The 25565-nt window shown below is 39.9% G+C and overlaps 1 protein-coding gene across 1 annotated transcript in view; it reads right to left on the bottom strand.

The window, feature by feature from the left end:
* Positions 1-10141: 10141 nt before the first annotated feature.
* OTOL1 (otolin 1) overlaps positions 10142-25565 on the bottom strand; it is a 30831-nt gene continuing 15407 nt past the window's right edge. The window contains exons 6-9 of the mRNA XM_054040876.1: positions 17552-17923; positions 15025-15114; positions 13402-13473; positions 10142-11749 (exon numbers count right to left, since the gene is read on the bottom strand). Coding sequence (XP_053896851.1) covers positions 10860-11749; positions 13402-13473; positions 15025-15114; positions 17552-17923 — 1424 coding nt within the window. The 3' untranslated portion in view covers positions 10142-10859. The remainder of the gene's footprint in view (positions 11750-13401; positions 13474-15024; positions 15115-17551; positions 17924-25565) is intronic.

Raw genomic sequence — 25565 nt, 5'->3', positions numbered from 1 at the left:
CCATAGCAGCATTACTAGCTGAATTTGCAAGAAAGGTCTTACTATCTGGATTAACACACCATCTCCCACAGGATAACGCAAGGAGAAAGAGTTTCAGTGGAGTCTTGCACAAACTTGTGCCTACAGTTCCCCCACCTGCCACTGTCAATAATATAGGGCAATGTGCCCAACAGCCACGGCTCTGAGTAATGGATGGTGAATAGTCACATGCAGAGAGATATTCCCATAATTTATTTCTAGTCCAATCCACTAGAAATGGAAAGTCCTGGGTATCATGAAGAACAATGAAGTGGATCCTGTGGAACGTGATAAATGAGGTACTTTGACCAGAGACCACATCAGAAAAGTTTCCCATAGATAAGATACTATTTTAACCTTTGGGTCAATGTTTTATAGCCTTCCATGCTTGATCTGACAGCCTCATCTCCACAAGCCAGTATCAAGGGCTATGATTCTTTAGTCACTGCTGTCTCTCACTTTCTCATGTATAAATAAGCTTATTTAGAGAGAGAAACCCTAGATGTGTCAGGATTAGGACTATTAAGCCATTTTCTCTGTATCTTCACATGCTGGGAGTTGAGCTAGGCGGGGACAGATTTAAACTGACCCTGATTTTGGTTTTGCAAAACTCAACCTAATGACAAGGATTAGCTAAAAGAAAACAAGCTCAGTGTCTGCTCATCTCCAATTTTATGTTTAATTAATTTGTATGCATTTTTTTAGACTGCTCCACTTCTCAAGTTTAATATTGCATTAACATTCCTATTTTGCAGAGTAGAGATGTAGACACATTGTAAAAGTATTTTGGGTGTCCTCTGGAGGAAAGGTGATAGATATGTGTACATAAGAACATAAAAATGGCCATACTGGGTCAGACCAAAGGTCCATCAAGCCCAGTATCCTGTCCTCTGGCAGTGGCCAATGGCAGGTGCTCCAAAGGGAATGAACAGACAAGTTATCAAGTGATCCATGCCCTGTCACCCAATCCCAGCTTCTGCCAAACAGACGCTAGAGATACCATTCCTGCCCATTCTGGCTAATAGCCATTGATGGACCTATCCTCCATTAATCTATCTGGCTCCTGTTATAGTATTGGCCTTCTCAACACCCTCTGGCAAGAAGTTCCAGAGGTTGACAGTGCATTCCATGAAAAAATACTTTCTTGTGTTTGTTTTAAACCTGCTACCTATTAATTTCATTTGATGGCTCCTTGTTCTTGTATTATGAGAAGGAGTAAATAACACTTCCTTATTTACTTTCTCTCTCCCACTCATGATTTTATAGACCTCCATCATATCCCCCCCTTAGTCACCTCTTTTCCAAGCTGAAAAGTCCCAGCCTTATTAATCTCTCCTCATACGGAAGCTATTCTATACCCCTAATCATTTTTGTTGCCCTTTTCCAATTCCAATATATCTTTTTTGAGATGGGGTGACCATATCTGTCTGCAGTATTCAAGGTGTGGGCATACCATGGATTTATATAGAAGCAATGTGATATTTTCTTATTATCTATCCTTTTCTTGATGATTCCCAACATTCTGTTCACTTTTTTGACTGCCGCTGCACATTGAGTGGATGATTTCAGAGAACTATCCACAATGATTCCAAGATCTCTTTCTTGAGTGGTAACAGCTAATTTAGACCCCATCATTGTATATGTATAGTTAGGATTATATTTTCCAATGTGCATTACTTTGCATTTATCAACATTAAATTTCATCTGCCAATTTGTTGCCCAGTCACCCAGTTTTGTGAGATCCTTTTGTACCTCTTCGCAGTCTGCCAGGGACTTAATTATCTTGAGTAGTTTTGTATCTGCAAGTTTTGTCACCTCACTGTTTACCCCTTTTTCCAGATCATTTATGAATATGTTAAATAGGACTGGGCCCAGTACAGATCCCTGGAAGACACCACTATTTACTTCTCTCCATTCTGAAAACTGACCATTTATTCCTACCCTTTGTTTCTTTCTTTTAACCGGTTACCAATCCATGAAAGAACCTTCCCTCTTATCCCATGACTGCTTATTTTGCTTACATGAACATTCACCACCAGAGAGCTGTTGTGTAGTAACAACCTTCCATACCAGCTTTCATTGCAGCGTTTGAACCAGTGATGTAGAAGGAAACATTTTATGCCCTGTTATTGATAACCTCAGCCATCCTCCTCCCAGCTTCATCTGTACAACTCCTATTTCAGTAAAAACATCATTGAAATTGTTAAAGTATGTTGTTGGCGAATCAAAACGTTTACCATGCAAGGTCTTGATTCTGCAAACACTTATGTATGTGCCAACTTTCAAGCTTGTGAGCAGTCCCAATGAGGTTCCATTTTTATAAGTAATATTGAGCATTATATACTTTAGCATTTTGCCAAAGAAAGCAACAGATCTCAGTGAGACTCACAAAACAAGGAACATTTCCAGCTCACACGCAAGTCATGTTTGCACAAACTTTCCGATCACAATGTATAAAATAAACTAATTTTTTTTCCTCCAGGAATAAAAGATGAGAGAGCCGCTTACCCAGGGATAAATTTCCCCCAGTTTTAGCTATGGGCTGAAACCAAATATGGAAAATTTCAGCCCAAAAGTAATTTGCTGAATGAAGTTAGGAGCAACTCAAAAAGGAGATTCGACTGGAAACAGTTTTCTAGCTTATCCAAAGTGGCCACTGCCACACCTAGTATAAACATACAATGCAGGCACCTCTGGATAAAGGACACAGCAGTTGTTAAACTGAACCCAGCTATACTATACACTGGTATGCACAGGAGTATTCTGAAATGACACATAAGATTATGGCAGTGCTCTGACCATGAACAAATAATAGCGAATGTAGCAAAACAAGAATGCCAGCCTCCCCATCATTTGATAAATATTCCCTATTAAGAATCTTCTCCATTTCACAGACGTATCTGATTAACTGAAAGTGATAGCCCTTGAACCCATTTTAATGTACATTTAAAGATTCTCCCCCCCCACACACACACACACACACAAAGATTTTTTTTGTTCACACAATTGACATTATAGCAAAGCTACAAATGTTTATGACATGTCTCAGTCCTTAAAGTGAGAGTTTTCTGGTGTCTTCAAAACCATTATGAATTTATTCCATGAAATCACTGTGCTTTCACTGAAACACATTCATTTTTGTTCGAACTGGTCTACAGCAATGGAGCTGCTTGCTTACGTGGCTGCTTCCTATGCACTTGCCGTTTAGTCATGCCCTCCCCGATATACCTCAAAGAAAGGATGGGGGAAAAGGCCCCACTGAGCATGAATGTCTTGCTGATTTGCAGCTTAATGACAATGACAAATGGTATCTCCCAAAGGAGCGTGTGGTTGGTGAGAGATTACATCAGCTAGTATATTAAGGCAACACCAGCAGTCAAAGGATGCAGCTTTGCAGGTGGCCTTGGTCCCAGTGCATATCAACTGATCAGGCTAGAGGGATGCCATGTCTGAACACAAACCACATTACCCACAAATACAATCCCCTGAACAGAGGATAAATAAGCAGCAAGGAATACAAGCAGAACCAAATTATTCGGTGTCACCTGTGAAGCCTCCCCCATTGTGCAGAACAGAAATTACAATATTGCAAACAGGATATGGTATAAACTGTGGGGGAGAGCTGCATAAGGGTTGGGATCAAATTCACCCATCATAAAACCCCACTGAAGCTAAAGGGGTCAAAGTAGGGGTTAATTTAGCTCTTTGTATGGTGACAATATGAGTATTGTAATATACATTATAATATTCATATTACCATTAAGTCATTAGGATAATAACTGATGGTGGGAAACTGAGAAGCATAAGCAAGTTAGAAGTGAAACATTTTCAAGTAAGAACTGAAAGAGTTTGGTAATCTCAGTATAGTGGACTGCAACATGACTCATCAGCATCAGGGGGTGGCATAATCAGGCCCTAATCTGTACACCATTTGTAGTTTGTTTAGTTTGGGCTGATGTGAAAGACATTGTATAAAATGAAACTGTTGCACAGAGGCCTGATCCCACAGACACATGAATAAATACAGTACATGGAAAACTGGACAGTGACATGAAATATTAACGAGATTCCTGGGGCACAGATTCATTTCAAATTATTTAGGGTACTATTAATAGAAAAGCACAGACAATACAACCTGATCTCCATTTATTTTTATATGTTTCTCTTTTTAATGATCCGGATGTGCCCCCGCTGTGGTGATGGGGACTACATGAGAACCCAGTTTAGTTAGTTTAATGGGTATGAATTGTACCTAGCAGGTCCTACAAAACACGTTATGCCTGAGTCTCCCTTTCCTTGTACTTTGTGTAGTTATTCACATTAGCACAAAGTGAGTGCAGAACACTCCCATTCGGATTTACTAGCGCTTGGCACTAATGTAAATGACTGCACAAGGAGAATCAAGCCCACTGTTGTTTTTTCCCCCTTCTACTGCAGCTTGTTGTAAAAGGCACAGCATTTAAAAATAGAGACTGAGAAATTGAGGATGATTTTCTTTCAGGGGAGCTTGCTTCATACTGTGGGATGGTGGCAAGTCTTTGTGGTAAAGAGACAGGAGTGGGGGTCAGGGTATCTGGGTTGTATTCCCTGCTTGTCTTACCTGACCTGGGGTGAGCCATTTCATCTCTCTCTGTCTAAGTTTACCTCCAGTAAAATAGAGGGGATACTGATACCCACTCCACAGAAGTGGCTTGAGGACACGTTCACACACTAGAGACACTACTCTAGAGAACACTGAGGTTCTCAGATGGAGGGCACTACAGAAATGCAAACTAGATCACCAGAGGTGGTGATAGCCCAGAATCATTTTTCTAAGCTACTGAAAACAACTGCTCCTACATTAGTATACTGAGTACCTCTCATTTTCTAGGACAAAGAGTCAAACAGGAACATTTTGACTTAGAAAATAAGATAAGATGTTTCAGTCTGACTACATAGCAGCTACCCTTACTATTAAAAATATGTAGAATAGAATATTTCACTATTATATGACAGAAGTTGATACATCATGATGCAATACTATTTACATGTCATGACATAATAAAATGAAAAATTTAAAGTTTTGAAATGAAATTTTATTTTCCTAAATGAAATTTCTTTATTTTGAAAAATTCATTTCAAGATTTATGCCCCCATGGGAATTCTTGTCAGTCTACTGATTTTGTGTAAAAAAAATCTGACATGGTATTTTCCAATGGAAAACTGTTTCAGCAAAAAAGTTTTCTAAGCAGCTCTATTTATTATATATCCAGCCAAAATTCAGCTCTTCATAGAGCTCTTCGCTCACCTTATCGCAGAAGCAACAGATGCGAATGGGATTTATTTAAGAAACAGGCAACAAAAGGATAAAGCCTAGCTCTGCAGCAGGTGTAAACAGACCTGCCAAGTATGACTGATTTGCAATGTGCAACACACAGCAAGACAGCAAATCTGTGTATTTCTTTCAATGTCAGTCCTCCTTCCACTTTGCTTGGTTTAAAGAAATTAAGCCTTTTGATCAGGAACGTTTTGCATGGCCTCTCAGAGATAGGAAAATACTAACAGGGCGAGAGCCCTGTGAATCTCTGCTTACAAAGGGGGGGTGGGGTGGGGGAAGATTAATGTGTGTATTTGTTTGCTCAAAAACTAGTTTTAATTTTCTATGCAATTTATAAACCCAGCTGTAGGTTGATCTGATCAAAGGCAATTGGACTAATAAACAAACACTTGGTATGGCCAAAAGACTGAACTAAGAAAGATACTAAATGTAGAACAATACTTTTCAGAACGTTTGTTGTTAATGTTATTTTATATTAGATAAAATCATTCTTTTTCTCTCTGAAGACAGATTTATTTTTCTCATGGGCCCCCGCTCTGATAAACCCTGACTAAAATCTAGCAAGAATCCAGTTTAGTTTATCTGAATTAAATCAAGTTTATATGAGGAAAAATAGAATGCATACAAACATGCCTCATACTTACTTTTTAAAAGATCACCAAGCAGGCCAGAGGTTCTAAGTTACTTACAAGTATGAAATAGTATCTACCACCTGGCTGTAACTGATACCCAGCCTTTGGGAAAGCGGCTTGCCTCATCAGTGACCCATCCAATGTTCCTCTCTCCCTTTCCAGGAAGTGGTTCATTATGAAATTCATTCCACCTGCATAAAACCTGACGCTAAAGACTCTAACCAGGTGGAATGCAGAGGGAGTGGAGAGGTGAGATCCACTATCCCATCCCCAGGTCAGCGAGCAAGGCTGCTGTACTGCCCCTCCCAATAATAGTAGCTACTATTGCCTACGAGCTGCAGTACTAATCACAGCCCATTCACCCCATTTGCACAGGGGTTTTGAGGGCCATTGGATTTCTGTAATGTGCACCCTGCAGCCCCTCCCTTGGCCTGTCCTGGCCCAGCCCAGCCCAGCCATCCCACGTATGGCCTTCTGTGCTAGCCTAGACCCTTTTCATAGCATGTATGGGTGCAACAGTCCTGCACAAATGCTCTGCTTGCAGTATCCCCACATAGTGCCTTCTGCAGGGCTTAAATGTATTGAAGGACTTGTGCTGCCTCTCTGCACCATAGGTGAATTTCACCCACAGAGTTTTGTAAGGAAACCAGGGGCTTTTTATCTTCCAAACCACTCACAGGCAACACTTGGGCTGCATGAACAATGAGTCATTTACTATTACATCCCTGCTCTCTTCAAAACTTGCATATAGAATTACTGACTGCTGTTCTCCACAGAGAGCCAACCAATTTCTAGCAAGGATGATGTGGGCAGTTTCTTCAGAGCCCCCAAACCTTGATGAGCTGTTTTCCCAAGAAATTGACATATAGTTTATTCATACAGAAAGTTCATAACAGTTGAGAAAGAGAACAGAAAATTGTTGGGTGTCCAGATACAGCCATCTGTTACACGGACCATGTGTGTTGCAGTGGGCATGCACAAGTAACTAAGTAGTATTGTGACAGCCAAAGTCCAAACTTATAATATTTTTTCCAAATATTTAACAGCTATCAAAGAATTTATAGACCATACCCTGCATCCTTTATATGGTTAGCACTTTGAACTCAAACCACATACTAACATACTCAGAATAAGTACCAAATTAGGTAGCAACTACTTGATAAAGCTGGTACATGTTATATTTGAATTACCAGTGTTTAAACTGAGCTGTGAGGCTGATGAGTTGACAGACATTTTTAATTTTGCAGGTAGATAGAATCAGTCTTTTAAAATTGGCTTGTCTTTTATCTTAGAATTTAACAGAAGTTCTCTGAAGTTAATTTTCTCAGTGAACATAAGATGCCTTGCTATGCCTTAATCTTGATACAATATTAAAATAAGTAGAAATGAAGTACATGATTTATGGTGGTATTTAAAGAAGATATTGAAGGCATGATGACAATTTAAGTGAGAGAACCAAGTGTGAAAAGACCATTTAACCTCTCCAATTCACTGTATTTCTTTAAAGTCTGATCCAGCATCCATTGAAATCAATGGAAAGACTGACATTGACTTCAATTAACATTGGATCAGGACCTTGCTATATATAATAATATCACAAGAAAACTTTAACCAACTGCAACAAGTGTCCTTAGCTGAAAGGGAGCATCATCCAACAGATAGAGCACTGAACTGGGAGTCAGGAGACCTGGGTTCTATTCCTTGCTTTGCAACTGACATGCTGCTTGGGCAATTCACTTCAACTCTCTGTGGGTGTTTCCTTCCTATCCTTTGTCTGTCTTGTCTATTTAGATTGTAAGGAGCAGGGACTGTCTCACTATATGTTTGTGCAGTACCTAGCACCAGGGGATCCCTATCTTGGTAGGGACCTTTAAGTGCTACTGTATTACAAATAATAACAGTGTTAAAATATATATACAAAGTAAAGTCATAACTCAAAACAAGTTGGTACATGTTGTCAACTCTGAACAATGAAATAGATCCCCTTTTGGGGAATCATAGTTGAACTGTTGGGCCAAAAAAGTGACCTATCCGGAAATGATTGTAAATGGAGTCAGCAAAAAGTGTGCGCAACATTCCACCTATTTAAAAGAGAGTCATCTGCTCCACAGATAAGGAACACTGGTGCTGATTCAGAATGTAGTGGACTTCCTTCTGCATCACTATGGAAACAATTCTCCATTTAGAGGGCTTTGAGGTGTCACCATCCTGATTATATGTGCACCAAGGTCTTGAGCACTGGCAAAAATGCAAGAGTACAGCTGCGAAACCCTTGTTGTCCTGGCTACATTCCATCTTCAGTAGCAACACTACACTGCATTTCTTCATCTTCTGGTCTAAAATGGGGTGTCGTGTTGCTGTGCGCTGTTAAAACATTGCCATTTCGCACCCCAGAGGTGGCCATATTTTAATTAGGGGTGAAGTGGTTCGTATGTATATAATTTGTATGGCTGTATATGAGACACTTTGGACTGTGAGGATGTACGTGACTAGTGGAGTTGCACCTCTCTCCCAGAAACACTGCATGTACAATTCTATTGGAAAGCTGACGGGGCTTGTTGCTTTCTCTTGATGAAATGCCATTAGGGTAGTGTTAATGCTGTTGGATGTGATTTCATGCTCCAGAGAATGCCTGCCTTGGGCAGAGAGTGCAGCTAAATTAATGTTTTGAAATTCTGTTTAATTTCATTAAAGCTGTTAGTTTTAGTGGATCTTTGGATTATTCATAAAGGATCTGTTCTAAAACCCATAAAATTAGTGAGAGCTTTTCCATTGACTTCCATGGGTTTTGGAATCAGGCCTATGTCAAGGTTGATCTCTAGGGGATTTTATGTGGTTGAAGTGATATGGCAAGTACAGTTTTTACTACTACTTCTTATCTGAAATTCCCCTTTTTGATCATTGAAATAGTCATACTAAATCAGTCCCAAGCTCCATCTAATTCCATGTCCCATCTCCGATAGTGACCAAAACCAGATGCTTTAGAGGAAGGTGAAAGAAACCCACGGTAGGCAGATACAATCTGCCCCTTCATCCTATCCACTGGTCTGGTGCCATGGAAAATATTTTCCACAGGTTTGTTTTTGATGTTTTCCAGCTTTAGGAGGTCAAATCATGTTGTTGAATCTCCGAGGGGTAGCCATGTTAGTCTGGATCTGTAAAAAGCGACAGAGCCTGTGGCACCTTATAGACTAAGGACTCTTTGTCATTATTGAATCTGTAATTCTATATCCTTTCCAGATTTTTGGTCTGTGTGTCCATAAACATTTGCTGAAAAGTTCATAAGGCCCTGATCTGAGAGGCAGGCTTCTAGCCTCCCAAACAGAGTGAGCAAAACAAAGTCTATACCTTAGTCCAGCTAGTCACCAGGCACCTGAGACAGATCTTCACTAATGACTACTCTATCCCTAACTAATCTGCTCTCTCCCCTCTGCATGTTCCTCCTTTCTGATTATATAGGCCAACCCCAGGCCTGAGCAGGGAGCCTCCTTAATTACACACAGTCTGTTTTGATTGTGAGCTCCTAGCTGTGCCTTAAAGGTGTAGTATACTCCTTCACAGTGAGATATGGCCCTCTGAATGGTTGCCTTAGAATCCTACCACCTAAGAACACGGATGCTTTCCTGGTCATTCTTTTTGAAGTGTAATTTTGTTTGAGAGTGCAGGTAGTTGTTGAATTGTGATTTCCTAAGAAGTGATGGTTCCAGTACCAAGAATTGGGAGAGAGGAATATGTGATGTCACTTTCATTGTAGCAAGAGAGTGATCAGAACCATCCTATTTATCATACTGAATATTTCCAATATTGTTCTGAAGTTCTAAAAGGAATTATGAAGTTAATCAATGTGAGAGAAGGCCTCTGATACAGCACTTTCTTAAGCTAATAAGGACCTGGATCAATTCTGGTATCCCAAGATTACGTCATTTCTTATTTTTACTTCCCTAAATTCAGGTTGGCTTTGGCAAAGGAATTCTTAAAAAGTTGTCCATGTGTTCATTAAACATTCACTGAGTTATAGGACTTTTCTGATCCTATGATGATATGCCACAGCCAAACACCATTTACAGAAGTACTTTTCCTCTAAATCATTTGAACTAATTGTTCCATCAGCTGCAATGTTGTCAACCAGCACATTAATGTATTTTTCTCTGTGTATCATAGAAAAAAAATTAGATTAGGCAATCATCTTATTTTATTCTTTACCATTCCAAAGATATTCAGTTCTTGTAAATACAACAATAATTTGATGAACAGAGACATTTGCACTGATTGAGTGATTATAATACAATCTCCAAGTCAACCTTTTATTCCATGCATTACCATGTATAAAGTAACACATAATACTGGTTTGACAGCAAACATTTTTAAATCTATGAACATGATTTGAAGAAACCTACTACTTGCAATTATATCTGATTAATCTCTGAGTCAAATCCTACAATCCTTAGCTAAAATTTGAAACTCCAACTAATTCAATACTGACTCTCATGGACATTTTGACTTGCAATTACTGCAAGATTTGGCCTTATCTGAATTAAACTAATATATTGACTTTCTCTGTGTAATTTTAACGATTTGATGATCTAGCCTGGGTCTAAAGTGTAAATAAAATCTCTTTGGGATCTATATCTTCCTGAATGCATTTGTGTAATATTTCTTTATATGATCATGAAAATTAGGCATCATCATAGAGGGTGGTTGCATCTTTTGGGGCTCTTTAGTTAAAATTAATCAGTTTATTACAAATATAAGTATTTGTATAGAAAGATTATGACATCTATTTCACTGAAGTGACACTTTCTTTCTCCTTCACCCTTCTCTCTCCACCCCCTACTGACAATCAGAGTGAAATAAATGTTTTGTTTCTTAGTAGTGTGTTTATCGTCATATACTTATGCTAGGGTCTCAAAAATATCATCTGGATACAAAAGAAACCCTGTAAATATGCTGTCATCTTCAGCACTGACATAGATCCCATTCCAATCCCGTCCCACCTCCAACCAAACCTGATCCCCTGCATTTAATTTCAAAATGATCAGGAAAGATGCCTGGTCTATCTCTTGACCATAAAGTGTTTCACGGGTTTTGACTATCTTCTTGTTTTGTGCCACAATGCTGATTCGAGCAGGCCGCCCTCTGATCGTCATGTGATAAGCAAAGACATACGCTCCAGGAATGCTGCAATTGAACTTGCCTGTAGAAGGATTATAATCTTCCTGGTCATTGTACAAAATCTTGTCAAATTTAATAGGGATATTTGGTGGAGGGAAAGACTTTGACAAGCCGGCACTGAAAGCTGATCTTCGGACTTTTGAGTTATCACCCTTGGAACCTTTGATACCTCTGGAGCCTTTCTTTCCACTAGCTCCTCGTGCCCCTTTACTACCAGGATTTCCCTTTGGCCCAAGAGGTCCCATCACACCAGCTGGTCCCAAGTCCCCTTTTTCACCTTTATTGCCTGGCTCACCCTTTTCTCCCTGTTGTCCATTCATCCCAGGAATACCCTCAACTCCAGTGTCTCCTTTGCTGCCTTTTTCCCCTTTTATTCCAGCTTCCCCTTTTTCCCCCCTCTCTCCTCTCTCCCCACAATGCCCCTTTTCCCCCAGGTCTCCCTTTTCCCCTTTATCTCCATTTTCCCCATCTAGCCCCTGTAAGCCCAGCTCTCCCTTGTCCCCCTTCTCTCCTTTGGTCCCATTCTCACAAGTGTCCCCCTTCACTCCCTTCTGTCCCTTCATTCCAGGAAGGCCAGAGTTTCCTTTATCTCCTTTAACTCCAGCTTCACCTATAAAAAAAGATAGAAATAAAGAGTCACAAGAAAGAATAAAAACTATGCAGCACTACTAGCCTTGGGCTGGTCACTGTGCTAGGTAGGGGCTAGCAGAAGCAGATGTAAATGCCAGGTGCTTGGGGCTAAAAAGAAGACTATGTTCCATTCTCAATGTTTTCTTTCTGTTTTCCTCTGGAGTGGGATGAGAGAGTGGAGAAAGTAATTTGTATGGTGAGTGAGGGGGGCAGTGGATTTGGGGGAGGAGAGTCATCGTGGGCTGACTGGATTTGATGGGAACAAGTGGAACTGAGGCAAGAGGAGGAAGATGTTGAGAGGCGAGGTTAGAAAAGGGAAGAAGGAGGAGTAAGAAGCTAAGAAGGCTTGGGAAGGAGATTAGAAAACAAGAGAGAATAGGAATAAAAGATGAGGACAGAGAGAGAGGCTGGGAACGTGGAGAAGACCAAAGAGAATGCAACACTGGGTATGTGGGGAGGAAGCTGGCTTGATGGAAAAGAGAGAAGCAATGACATTAAAAACAGTGCCAAGGTATATGGAAAGAAAGAGAAAGTGGAATCAAAGAAGAAAAAAGGCAGAAATAGTAAGTCAGTTTTTTAAATGCATTTAGCATAAAGTTGAGGGGCAACATACAATTGAAAACACTAAATCTACCATATTAAAAGCAATTGATAAAATACTTGTATTCTATACAGGGCAAGATTCTCCAGTGCCATCTATCTGCTGGTGTGGTGTGGCCTTAAAGCCATCTTAACCAAAGGAAGATTGCCCCAGTGTGAGGGTCATCCTCTGGTGGCAAAGTGCCAGTGTAGCAACTCCTACACCACATACTCTCCTGCTGTCAGTGCAGCAGAGAAAAAAGGTTGTGGCTTCAGGAAAGCAGGTGGTCAGGACGACTTTACACTACGCTGATCCTTGGATTGCACCCCCAGACTCCTCTAATGGATCCCAGGGATGACACGCCTGCAGAGAGCAGTTTTAAACCACATTCGCACACATATCCCTGTGCATTCTGTGCCATTAGGCTGCACCAGAGGATCTGATCTGTCTCTGATGAGGTTTTTCCCACTATGGCTGAAAATATCACTGACAGGTGTGAATTTTATCTCCAGCTCATAAAGTTACTTTTCACTGAAGAATAACTTTTCTTGCCTTCAGAATGCAACAGATTGCAACAAATCCCATCTCCAATACATTTTCCAGGTGGAACATACTCCCCTACAGGAAGCATACTCCCCTACTCTCTCTCTCTCTCACACACACACACACACACACTCTCTCTCTCTCTCTCTCTCTCTCTCTCTCTCCCTCCCTTTCCCCCACCCCCACCCCACTAGAACAGGCTAAAGTTTATAGTATCTGCACATTTAACAAAATGAAATGATTGAAAATGCACTATAGGTAGACAGGAAGGTAGACAGATAAACAACATAATTCAGTATGTAGACTGTGATCTAAATACTGAAGTCCACATTCAGTTCTTACTCACGCGCAGCTCCCACTGACTGTAGTGAGTTTTTCCTGAATGTGGACTGAATAAAAACTAAGTAGTGAAGTCCAGATTGGGGAAAAAACAGATTAAATATTAGAAAACCAGATTAAAGAGGAAGATAGATCAATGTTCTTGAGTACTCTGGTGTAGCCTTACGTACCTTGTTCTCCAGGTTTACCTGGAAACCCTGGAATTCCATTTGTTCCTTGGTCACCATGTTCTCCTTTATCTCCTAAGACATTGTTACCATTAATATGCTGCTATGTATATTATTTGTAGCAAAACATTCTTTATGCAGCATGGGGCTTACACCATTTGTGTGTGCGTGTGTGTGTCACTCTCTCTCCTGTAGTAAAAATGAACTTAAAAAATGACAGTCCTAAGAAGGTTCTTTGGGACCCCTTAACTGAAAACTCCAAAACACTAGCACCCATCAAACTACCCATCGTGTTGTACTTCCATAGTTATCTGGTTCATCTTAATGCCTAAGAAATAAGTAACCGTATACAATCAGTAATGTTGGATAGCGAGGACATTTACTGTCACTTAATGGCCTGATAGAGAAGCTGATAGCCACTAGACTCAGTATTATCATTTTAGTTTGACAGCCCTAGAAACCATTAGGCAAGAGAGGACATCGTAGCAGTGGACATCAGTTGAATCACACTCTGATGTCATTTTTTTTCCTGAAAAAATGTTCAAGTGTATTCAGTACTTATTGGCTTTAGCAAAGTATGACGCATGCAAATGCTGTGCAAGCAACCACTTATAGCTCTGCCAATACAATTCAGTCCTCATGCACTATTCTAGTACACTACACCCTTTGGACAGAAACAGACAATTGAGCTGAATTGTGTCCAGTATGTGGTAGTTTAGTGACATGTAAAGTGAGAACTCTGCGATGACCATCAAACTCATTTTCACTTGAGATTTGAACACAGGTTTCCAGGGCAAATGATTAATAGAACCAATAACCACACAGACCACCTCTTGATCAGAGGATGGCTTAGAAGAGGATGCACAACCTGACTGGCTACCTATGATTATTGCAAATATTCCGAATGGGACCATGCTTGACTTTTTTCTCACTTTTGTATTGCACACAACTCTCTAAGTTTGTTTCATCTACAGCAACCATCCCTGGGACAAGTGATTATTCAAGTGTAGGTGCTAAGTGTTTAGGGATACTGAAAATCACATAGGTGCAAACAGAGAAGCATCACTCTAAATAACAGTTAGTTTAGTGGACCAACTTTTTAAACATTTTTTTAAAAATGTTTTCTCCATGAGCAAGAAACTTCTAGGCCACACTTAGAGTGATACATGATAGTAGAGTGACCACTGAGGGCCTGGTCCAAAGAATATTAAAGTGAATGGGAGTCTTTGCATGCAGTTACAGCTAATGAATTAAATTCTACTCTCTTGCGGGGTGCAGTCAATTTGGTCTGAGAGATTTAGCTTTTAAAAGCTGCTTCTGTGCCTACCTGTTGCTTTCATGAAGATCTTTACTACACATGGGCCTGATTCAAAGCCCACTGAGGTAGGACTTCAATGAGCTTTGGATCAGGCTTTTGTGAATATCCATTTTCATTTTGTGCTGTTATAAGCTATTGGTTTACGGTATTACAGGCCATGGGAATTACAAGGTATCAGTTTGTACCAAGACATTTCAATTGCTTTAGAAAATAATTTCGCCTACAATTTTGCTTTATTGGACTGAAAAACATATGAGCAAAAAAAAAAATCACATGTGCTTTTGAAATGAGCAGCTACTTTTCCTCACCCTTGTCTCCTTTGAAGCCCTTTGGACCTTGAAGTCCAGGAATTCCTGGTAGGCCCTGAGGGCCAGCATCTCCTAGCTCTCCTTTAGGACCTGGAAAATGAGCATTTGAAAATTCATTAGTCAATGGAACTCTATCTTCATAGTGACTGAAAAGGATGAACTTTATAAAGTGACCTATGAATGTTAGTTAGGTAATAAGCCACAAATGATGGGAGGTGCCACATACTGATGGGAGCTTTGTGGAAACAGAGAAGAACTGAGTATTTTCCTTTGCGTCATGGGAGTGATACAAAAGAAGCAGAGCAGGGCTCAGGACTGAGTCATATTTCCTTCACAGATGAAAAACACTGTAATTGTTCAAAGCCAATTAGGGGGTTTAGCTATACAGCTGAAATTAATGGGAACTGTGTGGCTAAATGCTCTCGTCAGCTATAAAAATCCCTATTTATATTTCATGCTATATCTATTGACTGGTTCATGGACCTTTGTCTTTCACCTAATGCATAAATCCCCATGCCATTTTTAAGACCTTGATTTTTGAGTTTGGAGGTCTCTTCGCTTGAAAAAGTTGAAAAAGAGCTTTCAACTGCTATACAGCTATAGAAGCCCAAATGCATAAATTACATCCGAATTTGCGTGTCCAGTATTTAAATGCACCTGAAGACATCCTATATCTAATTAACTCCACCCTTTCTTTTTTTTTTAATCTGCAAATTCAAGTATGGTAATCGGGCAGATCAGATCCACACATTGTGAGAAACATCAGAAAGACAAGCAAGCAAGATACTCAGTGGTTTAATTCTACAATAAGCTTTAAAAACTTGGGCTGGCTCATGCACATCTGGCCCTGTTCATTATCACAATACAAACAACTTGACATGAGCTCTTCTTCCGTCAGTCCTCAGGAGATGTATACATAGAACTCCCTCTATAGCTAATACAGTGTTGTCCCTTATTAACAATAGGAGACTAGAGTCCCTTGAATATACTGTATTTAAAAAGCTGTAGGCTTGATTCTACCACCCTTACTCAGATGAAAAGTATCTCTCTCCAAAAGTAGTGCCATTAAAATGAACGTGAATACTTGCAGATTAAGGTCCTGCTCAAAGTAAAGGTGTCAGAATCAGGCCCTATCTGGGTGTGTATTTTAATAATAAAAAGTAAGGTTACATAACATACAATATATTAGGTTACAAAATATATAGCTCTTATAAAGTATTTATAGGGTATTTATAGAGACTCTGTTGAGCAAATTAATCATATTTAAAATGTGGAGCCTTTATTGTCTTTTGCATTTAACTTCCCTGTTTCCAATAAAGGGTCAGGGATTTTATTATTAATTACATAACCCTCTAGAAAAACACAAAACTACTTTCAGGTATCATGAAGGGTCACAAAACCATGCTAAAGGGAATATGTAAAACAATCTGCAACTATTAGAAGACTGTAAACACAAAAGTGCAGGGAGAGGAAATGTCTGTGGGGTTCCATGAGGATATGACAAGGACTAAATGGATCAACGTGAGCAAAGGAAAATTCAGACTGAATATTAGGAACATTTTCCTAGCTACTAAATCATATTTTCCTGTAGAGTAGTCTCCTAAGAGAGGTAGTAAAAGTCTCACTGCTTGGCAGATGTAAAATCAGACTGCAGACACCATGGAAGAAAATATGGCTGGTGGAGGGATTGGGTAGACTATCAGGTTTTATCTCTTTTTAACTCTATGCTCTCAGAGTCTGGCAAACCAGGGAAATAAGAAAAATTAAAATTGGGGGGAAGGTTAAAGCTTTTGGGGGTGATCTGTCCTTCTCCGAATGGCCACTCTTTCTCTTTTCAATCCCAGGTATAACTCCATTATAAAGCAATAAAGATGATGTAAGTACAACAGTCCTTAGTGCACTTTTTGTATAGTCTGTCTGGTATCGATTGTAGGCTACCCTCAGTGCAAGGACATTGTTTTCTTCTGTGGGTTGCCTGGTGCCAGCTGCTCTATTAACACTCAGTTAAAAAAAATAATGGAACATAATAATCGTACCCTTCTCTCTGTAACAACACCATATATGAAATGTAATATTGCACAGTTTTCTGGGATTTCTAAAATACAAAGGTAGAGAGAGGCAGAGGAAGATGGAGTCTTGTCCAGGAGTGTGTGTGCAACAGTAACTCTGATTCTACTTAGTTTTGAGTGTAAACCTGAGACCTTGTAAGTCCTCTATATGCAGAACACTGATTTTAATTGGAGTTCCACATGTGAGGGACTTACAGATTTGGGCCCTAAGTTAGCATTGTTTCAATGTAGCATTTAAGAATAATTAGATATTTATCTAATATTATATGTAACACGAATCCATTATGGCCAATCCTCAGCTGGTGTAAATCACCATAGCATGATGTTCCAGCCTGCAAGAGAATTTATTCAAGAATTAATAAAACTGGAGAATCATTGCCACTTTCTTCTTAGTTCATATGCTACAGCTGACACTGCCTCTTGAGAAATTAATAATGATAATAATTGCTTTCCCCTACCTGGCAGTCCATGCTCTCCTGGTTCCCCTTTCTGACCTGACACAGGGGTACAGCAATCACAGCAATTAAAAAAGAAATCAGCTGTGTCAAGAGTAAAATTTTCAAAAGGAAACAGCGTGGTGGCCGTTCTGAAGGCCGGGTTCAGCGAGGATAACTCCACCGGCATTTCGCTTGTTTCCGATAGTTCTGTGAATGGACTTTCTTCAGTGGGTGGCACAATGGATGTGTCAAAGCCATCAGTGACCTCCATCTCTGGAGACTTTATCTTAGTAAACTTTTCAGCCAGGGTAGCTTTCGCCTCTGTGCGTACAGCAGCAGCAATAAGTATAATGAAGGTGGCTCTGTGCCAAGGTAAATGCCACATTTTTGTAGCTGTAAGAAAAGATTAATGCAATTATAAAGCATTGCAGCAGGTTTCTGGTATTAGCAATTTCCCTGTAAGGTTCACTTGTTTTGCATTCGTTATTGCTTTGCCTGCACTTCTCACTGTTAGCCTTTTCTTTTTAAATCCAAGAGAAGGAGCTTGACATATAAACAGCAAAGAGTAAAAGAGCAAAAGTAAAATTTTTATCAGTTAAGCAGGTTTCCTCTTAATTAAAAACAGATCACAGCCCTCATCTTGTCAGTTGCTCTATGAGGAGAGGCCCTGGTATCTGTACAGAGCCCCACTGATTTCAGTGGGGGCCCTATGCAGCTACAGGGGCCCTCTACCTAGGCCAACTTCTCAGATTGGCATTGAGTGACATGTGGAAAGTAAAAGAAGTTAAGAGTTCCTGCTGTGCAACCCTGCATTTTATAATGAGTAGATATGTTCCTGTTGTAAAGAGACACAAAAAGACAGTACTGCTAGATGCCCAGCTCTTGGAAATAGTTCCAGAAATCGCAGAGGTTTCAAGTGGGACACACTGGGAGTAGGTAGGCTTTGTCCTAATGCAAGAATTATCTTTGTAACACATGAAGAAAGCATAAATGCCACGAAGTTAGAGAGGGGAATCCTGTTAGACACTTTCTATGCCATCTCGAATTTGAAAAGAAAGTTTATTGAAGGTTTTTACATCTCATTATTTTTCTGCTTAGCAACCTAACTGAAGCAATTAGAACACAGTGAAATATCAGTAATTTGAAACTAGCAAAACCAGTCCTTTCTGCTTGAAATCTAGAGTGGTCACACTAACAAAGCTAATGTTGTTTCAAAAGATTCGACCAGAATGAGATATTCTATATTTAAAATGAGAAATAATGTCCGTGGCTAGCACGTTTCCCCACACACACACACACCCAGATGTCAAGTGGCATAAAGCTGGCATGATGCAGTACAGAACCAGGTCCTCTAAGTGTGACCATGGCTACCAGTGTTGCCAACTCTGCCAACATTTGGCACCTGTCATAGAATCCCAGTTCCTGGTATCAAGAGATGGCATGAGAATTTTGGCTTTTTAAGTAGGTTTTCTAGCCCTTGTTGTGGAGAAAAGCCTGGAGGCAAGAAGGAGTTGGTAGTAGTGGTTTCAGGGCAAGAAGCTGAAGCCTGGCATATATTTCATCACAGCTGGAGGTAGCTGGGCCCCAGCTCCCTGTAAAGGAAAGAGAGAGATGCTGGCAAGCAGTAGCTAGGGAGCTGCAAGAGGAGAGGAGGAAATATATGCAAAAGCTCAGGTGGATCTGAAATTGTGACTTACCCCTGAAATTCTGACTCTCCTAGATGAATAAATACATTTTACTTTTAACTCCAATTGCAAACGGTTTTTGGTTTGAATGAGTTTTGCCACTAGAGCCATTGCATTCATGGGGGCTTCTGTATCTCTGCAGGTTGCTGGATAAAACAGCCTCCTTCGGATAACCAAAATGGGAAAGGCAAATGGAAAAGGAAGCAGACACCCAAGAACTCTGCTTTTGTGTTATCTGAGCACTTGGGACCAATTCTCTTCTCAATTATACTAGTGTCCCAGTGACTTCAATGTGGGTTATACGAGTATACACGAGAGCAGAAATTGCCCCTTGGCTTTTTGTCTGTAGAAGATAAATCCACATATTTACAAAGGACTCATGGGCACTCCCTTCCTCCAAACATCAAGTCTGATTCTGAAAAACACAATCATTTGAATAGTCCCTCTGATTTCAGTTGCGACTGTTCCAGTGAATTCCCTGGGATTCCAATGGGACTATGCTTGTCAATGGGGGTTTTCAAGATCTAACCCATAAACCCCTTCCCCAGTGGAGAGAAACAATGAGCTGGAGCCCCAATTCTCTCTGCAGCTTTTCCTGGACCTAATAACGCCACAATATGTCTTTAAAAAGCTTGAGAAACATGTGGTGCAAGGGATGGATGATCAAGACCATGCAGGGTGGCTCCAAGAATACAGAAAAGCCAGATTCTGAAGTGTGTGATGTACTGAAATGATTAGAGAGAATTCAGTAATGACTTCAGAGTCAAGCACAATTACCCGCTTTGAAAGGCTTTGCTTTAAAGGAATAAGTGGAAACAAAATTACACCCTAAGTATTCCAAGCGGTCTGAAGAAAATATTTCAAAGAAGGTAAGGTTTTCCAATTACATACTCTATTTTGGTCTACCTTTTCATCTTGGTTTCCTTATCTTTCATACGGCTAATTGCTTAAGCAAAGAAGGGGAGTCTAAATAGCAGGGTTGCAAACATTTTCAGAGTGTGGACCACATTTCAAAAGATGGATGGTCTTGTGGACTCCCGCTTTCCTTCCTTTCAACAATTGTGTTGACTACCTCACATCCAATTGGTTAATATGAAGTCTATCTCCCCTCTTGCTAACTAATTGTATAACATTGCAGTGGCAACTACAGCAGTTCCTTACACTGAAAGCTAACACTAGGAAAGCGTTTACATATTTTTTGCTGTCCTCAGTATAATAAGGAGTTCTGTCTACAGAAAATTCTGATGAAAACAAAAACAAAATTAATTTTCGTCTAAATTTTCCATGGAAAATTATAATTTTCAGCAAATATTTGAAAACTGAATCCTTCAGCTGAAAACCAAAATATTTCAATATAAACATGCTGTATGATACTTTATGGGAATTGTAGTTCAGGTGCCTCATGCTCCCATTCTCTTCTATAGGCTGGATTCCCTGGGCAGACTACAAGGCCCATGATTCACCCCGATGTGCCCCTCTGGGGAGTGGATGCACTGCATCATGGGAGTACCTGTCCACAGTGCATCATAGGACCTGTAGTTCAACTGGAGAATCTGGCCCATACAGAACAATGGAGACATGTAGCAACTGAACTACAATTGCCATAAAGCATAACAGCAGCATCTCTAAATTTTGGTTTTCAGATAGACTCTTTCCATTTGTAGGTGTTTGGTTTTTTACAAAAAAAATCCGCAGAAAGCAGACACTTTTCTTGAAAAAATTCCATCAAATTTTCCATCATCAAAAAATAGTTTAGACAGAACATTTTCAACCAGCCTGACTGTCTAGGTTGACAGGCTGTCTCACCCTTCCACTTGTTCTGTTTCTCTAGCTGCAAACCAGAAGAGCCAGCATCATGTACGTAGTTAGCACCTCCCAGACCACGAGGCATCTGCCAACAACAGTTTAGGAACTTCTGGCCTATGTGATGCCATTCATGCAGAAACCCTAAACCAATTACATTTTAATATTATATTAAGGACAAGAAAGAGACTTTGGGTCTCGCTCTAAGAACTAGTGTGTAGCTGTACTGCCCCAGGAGCAGCCAAGGAAGGAATTGTGAATCAGACTCTGTTCCTTCCTTGGTTCCCATTTGCTCAAGAAGGGCAGTAATCTGTTGCTGATTTAGGTGTGCTGGCTGGCGTGTGGGCAGAGCCAAAGCTCCACCCATGCCCCACTCTGCCTGCTCACCTGATCTGGTGAAGGATTAATAGACACAGTACCCTGTTTGTCACCCTCAGAGGTTTAGTAGGGAAGGGTTCTTACTCCACCCTTACTTACTTGAGTGTTGTCTAAAAAGAGAAAACTGACTAGATAAGGAAATGCTCAGAATGTTTATTTGGTGCAGTGAGTAAAATTCATAGTGTCTGATCATGCAGCCATGGCTAGCGTGCATACCTCAAGGGGCAGTCACTGCCTAACATGTGAGTATGACCTGATCTGACAAGGTACCCTAAAACTCACATAACTTCAGCACAACTTGGGGCCACTCTTCACCTTACAGAAGGCACTCTGCAGCTCCCGGCCCACAGTTACTGTTTCAAAACTTGCTCTGATCATCCCAGGGGAAATAACCTAGAACTGCAGAGCATAAGTACCTCTTAGTGCCCATCTAGTCACAATGCAGTGAGTGGCTTTTGAGCCAAGAGGCTGATAATAATACATTTACCTCAAAGCAGCAGGTTCAACACCAGCCAAGAACAGAACAGAGGGCGACTGTTTCTAAGATGTTAGCAACAGATTAATGCAAGATGTGAAAGGTCATCAGCCACTTCCTTTTCAGGATATCTTTGCTACTTTATACTCCGAATGACTCAGAACAATCCATGGCTTTGTACAGAGCACTGTAACTCAAGCAATTAGCAAAGTAATGGCTTGTGTGGTTCATTAGAGCAGAAAGTCAATTTAAACACCTGGCAGGATGCTTTGGAAAACCCATAACTTACAAATGCTACAAACCTGCAACCAGAACAGCAAAGTAGCATTTACACTGTCAGGTTACTCCTAGGAGCTAGCAAGCAGAACAGTACAGTAGTATCTGAATTGTCAGTTCATTTCTGTGCACATTATAGGATCATAAATAAAACATGCAAAATAATATCTGTAGGGTCTAGCTTCATCCCACAAAAGTGAAGAAATACCACGTCACTTGCTGACAGTCTGTCTCTTAGGCATGAGTTTGGGAACACAAAGGCTACAATGTGCATAAAGCATTTATTTTAATTTTTAATTCCATGACTTTTTTTCAAGTTAGACATTGGACTACTTTTAATGTAGTTATTATAACACGAAGAGCAAGAGCTATTATAATAAAGATTAAAAACACCTAGCATGAAATCCTGGCCCCCTGAAACCAATGGCAAAACTCCCATTGATTTCAATGGGGCAGGTTTTCACCCCGTAGATTGTCGGATAGTATATAAACCTTCATGCTTCAGGGCAAAGCCAACTTCTAAATATTGGACATTAGGAAGAAACTTTAACTTAGATGGTTTTTTTCCATAATTGCCTAAAGCAGAACTTCCTGCACCTTCCTCTGAAGCAGCTGGTTCTGTCCACTGTCGGAGACAGGATACGGGGCTAGCTGGACCACGGGGCTGATCCACTATGGCAATTTCTGCTTTCCTATAAAATGTCAGAAGTAGTTGTGTTTTATTTTTATTTCTTATTTAAAAATCTGAATGGCATGAAATATATTTAATTCATTGCCAAAATAGCTTCATTATGCCAAGTTGCCAAATTGTAGCCTAATTATCTTCAGGGGAAAAAATTAATTTTTCAAATCAAATTCATTTGAGAGTTTGACAGGCACAAAGAGCGTCTGTGACTATTTCTAAAAACAGGGCTACTGTACATTTAAGTGGCCAAATTCAAATGAATGGGTTTACATGATAGTATGACATAATAAAATGAATACAAATAAAATAAATTGCCTAGATGCTCTGAGCTTGTATATGTTTCAGCTAGTGGTGAATTTTAAAGTCCGAGTTTTCCACCCTTGAAAATAGGACTGATAATTAGACTGCTGAACCCTGTGTTATAGTGGGCAAAGGTGTCACTAAAATAAAGACTTTAATATATGTAAATACATTTTAATAAATGTGAAATTGTTCATTTTTCATTATATTAGATTTCTTTCCAATTGCTCTAAAATAATTCACTCTAATATACTCACTTGAAGTTTATATTTCACAATAGACCCAAACTGAGAGCAATTATTCTTCACTGAAATGATGTCGAGTTTAGCACATCTATCCTTTATGGGGTCTAAATGGCCATGAAATGTTAGCATATGTCTCACAGCTGTACACTCGTAATGCAACTGTGCTATTGTTTTTGTCCCTGAATAACTGAATTCAGATATTCTAGTTCACAACAGAAGTTTATCCACAACCAAAAGACTTTAAATAATGGGCAGATGGCTGTGTTTCTTTGTTGCTTGAATAACATTTTGCGCTTTAATTCTGGGGGTGGGGGAGTAGAACAGTCTTCTCACAATTACACATTCATTAAATACACTAGGATTTTTTGAGGTAAATTATACTGACAGTACCTTTTAAACTCCACAATTTCATTGCAAAAGCCATACTGAAGATAAAGTGAAGCAATGTTTGTTATCTCCTACCTTATGAATGTTTCCTTTATCAGGAATACCCGCCCAGGATGGCACATTGGAAAAACCAATCTTATTCTCAATCAGGCAGTAATCTGTTTTATTTCTTTAATTACTTTTATTGTAACCAATGAGATGGGCCACTCTGACAGAGAGAAAGTGGGATTGGTGAATTCTCCTCAAAGTAACTAGAATGACACTGAAATTTGAGGAAATGCAAATCTTGCCCGCAGGCTGGGACACTGCTCTTCACCTGGCCCTTTTCTGGCTGCTCTCCAGGCCCCTACTACCAGCCTGCCGAGCATAAAGGATTCTCCTTGCCCAGCAATGCTTTTCGGTGATTTCAGAAGATGCTTGCACAATCCTTTATGCTACTCCAGACAGATAGGAATTTATGGCATGCTATTCACTACACCCCAGGGTCAGATGAGAAGAGCAGAAGGAAAGAAACACTTTGAGATTGTTCATGATGAGCAGTGTGACAGATGCAACGCCACTCCTCACTCAAGTCCCAGGTGAAAACCTGTCTGCATTGAAGTCAATGTGAATTTTATCATTCACTTCAGTGAGACCAGGATTTCACCCCCAGGTTTTAACAGTCACTGAGATTTTCTAGTTAGGTATATGTAGGGTTTTGCAAAGTGAGGGAATGGTCTTGTTTATCTTAACCCCACCATCTTTCAGTGTCTACAGGAAAGGTGAAGAAATAAACTGTAGAGTGTGCGTGGGTATAAGAAAGCCAGTGCTGGCAAGTCTGGGCTGGTGAAGTGTGTCAGATTGACAGCTCTAGAGTATGAAGTACGCAACACAAAACAAGTGCAGCCCAGGCAGGTCTCTTTTCTAGTGTACAGTGGCTAACCCAGGGGGCTACTGAAATCACGAAACCTGGATTCTATTCCTGACATTCCCACAGACTGGTTGTATGACCTTGAGCATGTCACTTCACCTCTTTGTGCCTCAGTGTCCATAGACAGTCATTATACTTACCCTACTTTGTAAAGTGCTCTGAGATCAAGAGAGGAGAAGTGCTCTATAAATGCTAACCAAGTTACGTGCTTTTGCCCTTAGCAAGAGGGATCACCTCTAGGGATGGAATGGTAGTATAGTTTTCACACCTTGTCTCTTTCCTGTACATATACAAGCCAGAAATATATTTCCAACATCCAAATTGCTTAGAAGATCCATAGATAACTGTCATAAACAAGGCCTCTCACTCTATTGTAATATTTGGAAAGTGTCATTTACAGCAGAAGCCACTTAAATGTTAATATTTGCCAATTGTCATCATGTAGCAACTGCAAATATATTGTTACGTATGTAGCAAAACGGTGTATCTCAGCTACCACTGTATACTCCCATTAGCAAACGGCAACTACTATAAATGCATTCACTTGAATACTTTTACGTTTGATTTTGGATAGATTCCAATTCCTGAAACTATTTGTTTTAGTGGAATTAGCTTGGATTTCTCATACAGTACTATCCTCAGAGGGTTTTTTTAGATGGGGAGTTGTGAGTTGGTTTTGTTTCTTTTGGTTTGGTTTGCTTTTTGCCTTTAATCCCCTGAGTACTTCTGACTTTCATTCTGATAGAAGAAATTTCATGTGTTTCTTGGTATATGTTATGTTCCATCAGAATCATTTTACTTTGGAGCAGTTTGGAAAAATTTAACTTATGTTTTTGTATTGGGATAAATTATTAGATACTTTGTCTAACTATGTATGGAAAATATAATATA

This window comes from Malaclemys terrapin, chromosome 9, assembly GCF_027887155.1.
Source record: "Malaclemys terrapin pileata isolate rMalTer1 chromosome 9, rMalTer1.hap1, whole genome shotgun sequence".
Classification (NCBI taxonomy): Eukaryota; Metazoa; Chordata; order Testudines; family Emydidae; genus Malaclemys; species Malaclemys terrapin.
Note: the sequence above shows the minus strand (reverse complement) of the source record. Positions and strands in the feature narration are given on the sequence as shown.